At 39.6% G+C, this 8,181-nt stretch overlaps 1 protein-coding gene across 1 annotated transcript in view; it reads right to left on the bottom strand.

Moving 5' to 3' along the window:
- Window positions 1–201: 201 nt before the first annotated feature.
- The window catches only part of LOC105990009 (cytochrome P450 2J2), a 28,215-nt gene continuing 20,235 nt past the window's right edge, over window positions 202–8,181 (bottom strand). Inside the window, exons 8-9 of the mRNA XM_013022300.1 lie at window positions 5,135–5,273; window positions 202–1,693 (exon numbers count right to left, since the gene is read on the bottom strand). Coding sequence (XP_012877754.1) covers window positions 1,515–1,693; window positions 5,135–5,273 — 318 coding nt within the window. The 3' untranslated portion in view covers window positions 202–1,514. The remainder of the gene's footprint in view (window positions 1,694–5,134; window positions 5,274–8,181) is intronic.

Raw genomic sequence — 8,181 nt, 5'->3', positions numbered from 1 at the left:
GGCCCTGGATTCGATTTCTCAGCACCACATAAGCAAAAAGCAAAAGACCAGAAGTGGTGCTGTGGCTCAAGTGGTAGAGTACTAGCCTTGAGCTGAAGAGCTGAGGGACAGCGCCCAGGCCCAGAGTTCAGGCCCCACAACCGGACCCCCCACACACAAAAAAAAGCTCAGAACATTTTATTTTCATTTTTATTTCCTTTTGTTCCATAGACTACATAAATTCATCAATCAATCTTGAAGTTTACATTCTTCCTTCTGCCAGTTCAAACACATTGCTAAGTCCTTCAAGTAAGATAGAAATTTCTGTTATCACATTTTCAACTCTAAAGCTTCTAGTTATTTGCTTTTGACAATAGTTTCTACTCTCTCATTATGATTTTCTATTCAGTGAGAAATCATCCTGACACTTTCTATTCTATAGGCAAGGTTTCTTAAAGTTCTTTAAGCATATATATTAAAAGCTTCTATCCAATGACTGGGGTTCTCCAGGAGCAGTTTGTAATAACTGCTTTTTCTTAACCTTATGAATGAATTATGGTTTCCCTTTCATTGCATGGTTCATAAGTTTTGTTGAGAATTCTGGAATTTTAAATGATATGTCAAACTCTAGAAATGAGACACAGCACACATTAACTTAAGAGCTATTATTTTTATTGCTTCATGTTAAGAGACTTTAGACTAAGTTTGTAAAAAAAAAGTCCCATTTTTCGTCACAATTAATCACTGGATTCTCTGCTCTGGTAGCATACTGTTCCATGGATTTGAGTCCATTTTTATCACATGCATTGAACTCTTTTATCATGCATTCTCTCCCATAATTCAAGGTGTAGGTTGGCTAATACCATTTAATCTGCAACAGAAAGCTCATTGCTCTATCTTATCCTACAATTCCTACTTAAACCTTCAAGGTCATCTACAAGTGAGAGACGAAGGCATTTTAGATCTTTTTCAGTCCATGCATGTATATGGCCTTCCAGATTTTTAAAAATATGTTGGCATTTGGAAGCTTCACTGGGCATCCCAGTCAACATCAAGATCATGTGCGCACAGCTCTGAGACATAGGAGAGGCCTTTTGGCAAACTCTGGATTTTCTCAAAGTGCCATGTCTGACTCATTGATTCCTTTTCAGCATGTTCACTCGAGCTGTCTGAACACCTACACACAAATACATGTCTATGCAAGAAAGCATAGCTTAGTTTTATGATGTGATTATGGCTTACAAACCACTTTAAATCTAATATATTCCCTAATTCTTGTAAAAAAAAAACTTTGTTTCCTCAAGAAATCACGATTCTCCTGTCACCTCAGAGATTTAAAGATAAAACACAGACCACATAAATGATTTGCACAAAGCTGATAGGGAAACAATAGTAGTGTGGAAAATGAGACTCTGTATACTTTGACCCAATTCCTCTTATCTTTCTTCTAACCAAGCTTCATTTTCTCCCTTTATATCTGATTGGGCACACACCATTTTTTCTTGGTCTCCTTTCAATTTCCTTCTCCTACAACCTCATGGTCTAGGGATGGCACAGATGCGGTGGTTCACTGGGGAAAGGGTGAGGCCGGGTCTGAACTTTAGGCTTAGTTTCTCATTCTTTGGAGGTCTGAATGTAAATTTTTGCACAAGGGAAGTGAAGAAGATAAAGAGCTCAGACCTAGCTAATTGTTCTCCAAGGCAAACTCGCTTTCCTGAAAAAAAAAAAAAAAGGAAAGATGAGTTATTTTTACAGCTGCTATTGGAGCCTTCAGGGACTTAGCAAAAATTCTTTTTCTGCCTTTTACCATTTTCTTTGCTGTTCAGTGTGTGGTTTGAATGACCATATATCCATCTTGAAAGCTCCTAGACTCAGGTCTCTGATTTAGAAATCTGGTTACTCATTATCTTTCATTTTGCAAGGTCTCGGGGTCACAGGTGAAATTGCCTGTGGCAAATTGCCTGTGATCCCAATGCAGTCTTCAATATAGAGCCTCCTCCTCTCAGCTCATACCCAGAACTGCCTTCATCACATCCCTCTTTGTTACATATGCAGATATGTGTGGACAGAAGGAAAGAGATACTGCTTAGCTTGGTCAGTTTCCCTACCATGTGTCCCTGTTTAAAATACAAGTTATTTTTATTTTTTATACTGCTCAGGATATATGGCTAGCTCTGTAATTTCTCTTGGCTTTATGCTGATCTTACAGTTGGAACTTCAGTCACTCCACTGGAATGCTTGAATGCCTACCCATTTTCACTGCACCTTGGAGTATGTACTTATTATACTTTCATTTTTACCAGGGCTCACTGTGAACTGTTTGCCTAGAGACTTAATGCAGGCTTCAGAGTTAGACTTTTCTAGAACAAGATATATGTTGGTTATTCCTGCAGCTCAGACAAATGCATATTTCACTCTGAGATGAATTTAAGGTTTTGGGAAACAGTGGCAGAAAGCTACCCTTAGAAAGTTCAAGAAAGCATGTTGCAAAGTAGTTGAATGTTAAAAATAAGAATGTGGTAGAAAACCCAGACAGCAGTGTTGACCATTTCTTGATGCACTGAATTTTTTTTTAGGTTCAGTTTTATTGTTCAATAAAATAGGTTCTATTCTTCCTTGACTTCTTTAGGATTTCCAAGGTAATTGCTTTCCATCTCTGCATTTAATTCTTTTCCATCAGAAAGAGAGATGACAGAAAAAGGGCTCCAATTTCCACCTTGCCCCAGGTAATGTCATTTGTGGTATGATTTCAAAGCTAATCCCCAAACCCCATCAGATGTAGGATTTTCTTCTTCCCTTGAATTGGGGCTGGACTTATGACTTGAACTGGCCACAAGAAGACAGTGGAAGTCATGATGTGCCAGTTCCAAGCTTGGACATCAAGAGACCATGGAAACAGCCAGGCTGGCTTGCTAGAGAATGAGAGTAAATGTGAAAAGAGTATCACTTGTCCAGCTTAGCTCATCCTCGAATAGCTTCCAGTGAACTGGCCCTCTAATATAGAAGACAGGTAGGATCAGTAAAGCTGCATATCTGACATTCATGCTTGTGTGAAATAATGCATGCTTCTTAAATAATATTGTTTGGGACAATGTGTAATGCAGCGATGTAGTATCAACATATATAGTATGCACTCTGTGACTTTAAAGGGGGCCTTAAAGAGGTAGGCAGGTCTGGAATTGTCATGGGGAGAGAGAATTAAACTAGGAGTATAAAAATTCGAGATTGTACACACCCTGGTCTACCAATCCATGACATTCAATAGAAACAACTTTGTCTTATTGAGTCAGCTTACATGAAGAAAGAAGAATACAAACCTTTTCCTCTGTCATTATTAACCACAGGGTGCCCAGAGGAAAGTATGAGATTATCTGAGGCAATTGAATCTGAATTTGATTCTGTGAAGATTCCCCTCACCAAAAATGCAAGAGACAGGAGGTAAAAGCATTTCTAGGGTTTCAGTGTTTCACAACCTAATGCAAGAATCAAGAGGAGTAGTAGTAATTGAAGTATATTGAAATATATCTGAAACTTTAGGGTGTAAATACAAAACTTGAAATTGTTGTTAGCGCAAAACTGGCACAAGTTCCTTCAACTTCTATCAGCCTTCTGATTAGAATGAGTTGTGTAACAGGAACCCAGAGATAACTTAGAAAAAGATGAGGAAAGAAAAAGAGCATATAAATAACCAGGACAGCCAAGCACAGGGTCAAACTCCATACAGTCAAATTGCAGTTCCTCCCCGGCCTGAGCCTAACATTCATTTGCAGCAAATGAGAATGCTTCATAAAAGTAAGGTATAATTTAAATTCTAGATAAGTACATCATCATCAGTCCCACTGTGAGGGTTCCAGATAAGATTTATTTATCATAGAGACAGTGCCAGGTAGAAGATAAGCTGTAGCTTTTGATACATTTGGTTACTATGGAGTCTTAGCAATGTTACATAAATTTATTAGTTTACTTTCCTTATTTGCTTACCTTAGTTGCCTTATCTCTAAAGTGGTTTTCGTAATTTGAACCTTGTAGTGTTACATGGCAATACATCGTCCAACTTTGATTTGATTTCTGTTTCATTGACTAATATTCTTCAAGGATGACTTCTTATCATATAATAGTTGGTCAGTAAATAGTTATGGCAGTAATGACTGTGGAAATTACTGAAATAATCTATGCAATATGTCTAGCATAGTGTCAGGATTAGGCAAATGCATTTTGTTATTTATTTCATGATGTTATGGCTTATGATACTCTTTCACAAACTAGATGGCTCAAAAGCATAATAGACAGTTCACTGTTTTCACTCTACAATATGCATGTATATGTATGTATACATATGTATACAAATGTAGGTAATAGAATGTTGGGTGCCAGTAGCTCATGCTTATAATCCTAGCTACTTTTGAGATCTGAGGATCATGATTTGAAGCTAGTCCAATCAGAGAAGCCATCTCCAATTAATTATTCAAAAACTGGAAATGGAGCTGTAGCTGAAAGTGGTAGAGCACTAACCTTGAGCAAAAAGAGCTCAGGGACAGCGCCCAGTCCCTGAGTTCAAGGCCCATGACCAAAGAAAGAGAAGGGGGAGGAGTTATATCTTTCAGGAAATAAGTACAGGTTTGAACCAAATCTAGTTCAGGTTCATTTAGAGGCAGCATTAGACATACTGCCTAATGTCCTAATGGCACATAGTGTGCCCCTATCTTTGTAGTCTCCCCAATGCCTCATTAAAAAAACCATTAAAATTATTTAAAGTTGATAAATTTAGGGGTTGGAAGCATCACTCCATAGTATTAGCCAATGGTAAAACCATCAGGGACCAAGTTCAAGTCCTGGACTCAGACCTAAATTTATTTTTAATATATAATCTTAAAAGCTATAAGAGTCTTTGTGAGCAACATTCAAAGTTTGGATTTCTGTTTGAAGTGTGGTGGAGAACAGACCCAAGAGGGGGAAAGTCTCCATGAGAGGAAAGAAGGAAGCTTTGAAAATGAGCCTGGTCAGAAGCCATGCTGGACTCCAACTACAGCAAGATAAAATTTCCCTGGGCAGGGTCATGGGATGATATGCAAGTAAAGCAGAGGACTGCAAGAAGAAGAAGTGGGGAGGATGTGGGTGGAACTCTACTGCCTCACTCCTGTTCATCACAACTCACCTATTCCAAAAGGGAGAAAAGATTCCTTCTTCTTAAACTGTCCATTCTCCAGAAAATGCTCTGGATTGAAGGTGTCTGGGGTGGCCCACTCTTTGGGGTCCTTGTGTAGTGCAGTCAAATTGGTTAGGATCATGGTACCCTTGAAAAGGAAGCACAACATTGGATACCTTGGAACTCACACAAGTAGAGGGGCAGTGGTCCTCAGGCTCTGTTGTCAGGATTGCTCATATTCTGAATTCCTCACATGTATCTGCTTTCAGCTGATCCCAATACCACAAACTCTCTGTTTTGTACAGGACAATGTAGAAAGAATGTGACAGGTGGTCAGTCCATATATGATCAAAATCAGTTATGCTGCTTGTGATATGAGACCCATTGCAGTTAGACAATGGCTGCTTCTCCATCCCTTCTCCCAGAGTTGAGGATACTGTACCAAATACCATCACAAGCTTCCCAAAAGGAACAGATGCTCAGGGAAACAAACATTGATGAATGCAAATTGCCTGGGGTGAGCAGAGTCAAGCTTTTCCTGCCACTGCCTCAGTAAAGCAGTCTTTCTTTACATAAGGATGGTCATCCTTTACATCTCTCTGGATTTCATCACCTAGATTCTTCCCATTGCTACCTTAGTTCAGGCACCTTGCTCTCCTAGAACTTCTGCTTATGTCCTCATCCTCTACTTCACATGCTGAGGACAAAGTTCTATGAATAGTATTTAATTATGTCGCCTTCCCTTCCATTCTGCAATGTCTTCCCTCTACTCTGAATGGAAAAATGTCTCTTTACCTGAGACACCTGTGCCATTCTTCCCACTGTCCAAGCTCCTGCTATGGTTGGATTAACAAAACAATAACCATCATTATGAATATGAAGCTCCACATGTTTAATGTCATTTCACCCCTCCATAGATCCAGTGAGGTGGATTTAAATGCCTTTTGGAGATGAAGTTCAGGCTGTTAGAGGTTGAGTAATGTTCTCAGAATCACAGTGTGATTAAACTGTCGGGTTGAACCATCACTGGAAATACATGTTGAGTCAAAGCCATGGCTCCTAGCCTGTATTTCATATTCAACTAGATTTCTCAGTGCCCTGGATGGTTATTAAAATGGAAGCAAAATTTTTTCAGTAGGAGTTTTGTAAAGGAGAGGTGGATCACTGGAATTAAATGAATGGTAAACACAAACTAAAGAAAGCAAAAGCAGCTGAAGAGTTGCTCCCCCCCCAACCCCCCCTCCCAGCATCCAGCCCGAGAGGCTCAGTGAGTAAGGCAACAGAAAGTGCAGCAGAGACTTCCCTAGCGCTGAAGTTGTCACCAAGCAGTCTGCTAGGTTTGCTCTTCTGCTTTTAGCTCTGGAGACTGTCCCAAAGAATGCCATCCAGAGGGTGTTAAACAACTAGACCCACACAGGCTGACCAAGAAGATCAGAAACAAGGGAAGATAATGCAATTTTACACTTTGGAGAAAGATATTAGACAACCGGTGCTCTCTACAGAGATCTAGAGGACACTAGGGTTCCTGTGAGAACTCTCTATGGAAATCTTAAGGGTCGTGTCTGTCAGGGATCTGTGAAGTGTGGAAATATTCCCATTCATGGGGTTATTTAAAGGAATGTAAAGTCTTTAGCTTCCCTTAAGTGTGGTTAGGCTAAGGAGTGGAATTAGAAGGTCATTATTGCCTTGATCATACTAGCGTCTTATCTTGCTCAGGATTTGGTGCAGCTCAACTGACTGAGTATTTACCTAGCAAGTACAAGGTCCTGAACTCCCCCAGTATTGTAAGGAGGGAAAATACAAAACAACAAAAACAAAAACAACAACAACACACACACACACAGCTTCTTCAGGGAATTTGACAGGGAACAATGCAGAAAAACGGAAAGGAAATTCATTTTAAACTTAAAGTAAAACAAGTTTTGTTTTGTTTTGTTTTTTAGAAAGGACCAGGAACTCTTTTATCTGCCAAGAGCCATTTTCCATGTTTATGTTTGATAGTACTGATGCTCATGTTGTTATGAAACAATGCTCCTATATTTAGTTTAGTTCAAGTCTCATCTGAGGTTGCTTTGGCAGAGTCAGATCAATGATTTTTGTGGGCCACTGGAGTAGACATTCCCCAGTTCTTAGCTTGTGAAGGATAGACAGGTCTGGTTCTGTATCTTTAGTCCCCTGAATTTGAGGTGGAGAGCTCTCATGCAAGCTTAACTTCCTTGAGCCACAAATTCCTGGTCAATAAGATAGGAATCATAATCTTTGTGAAAACAAACAAATAAGCAACTAAGTAAGGCGATTTATATGAGGCTAATAGTCTACAGTGCAAAATGATTACTTAAGGAGTATATGCTCCTTTCTCACCATTTCCAATAATTAATAACACAGAGCTTAAACCAGTTTCCTTTGTGAGAAGAAAGTGCCCACCATGGGCACTGCTTTAAGAGCTGGAAAACTCCCCGTGGCAACTTTATAGTAGAACCACTGTCAACAGTGTGTCATTAGACCCAGCAGGTCTCCAATGCATAAGATCCTACACAGAAATTGACAGTACTCTCTGGTTCTGAGAGATGCTCTAGCTGTCAAAGAAAAGTGTTTTACATGGCAAAGTGTGATGGAATGGTTGCCTGCTGTCTGCTTAAGGAGAGTCACAGTGCACATTAGTATACCAACAATGCTAAGAAGTCACATAGAAAAAAAACTAAAGAAAGAAAACGGAAAAAAAAGGAAAAAAGAAACAAATCCAGGCTTCCTCTAAGCATATTTGGCCCAGGAATATTCCCTTGTCCTTTTCACATAATAGTTAAACACGTGGCACACAAGAGCAGATAAAACAATCACACCCCTCATTTAAGTGATTTCTTGGAACACAAAATACCTGTCACTTTTCAGTTTCAGGTTCATTTTGTTGTTTTTTTGTTTGTTTGTTTGTTTTTGGGTCCGGTCGTGGGCCTGAACTCTGGGCCTGGGCGCTATCCCTCAGCTCTTCAGCTCAAGGCTAGCGCTCTACCACTTGAGCCACAGCGCCACTTCCGGCTTTTTTCTTTTTGCTTATGTGG

Source organism: Dipodomys ordii, unplaced genomic scaffold (genome assembly GCF_000151885.1).
Source record: "Dipodomys ordii isolate 6190 unplaced genomic scaffold, Dord_2.0 Scaffold61, whole genome shotgun sequence".
Taxonomy (NCBI): Eukaryota; Metazoa; Chordata; class Mammalia; order Rodentia; family Heteromyidae; genus Dipodomys; species Dipodomys ordii.
This window is presented reverse-complemented; position numbering and strand designations above follow the sequence as displayed.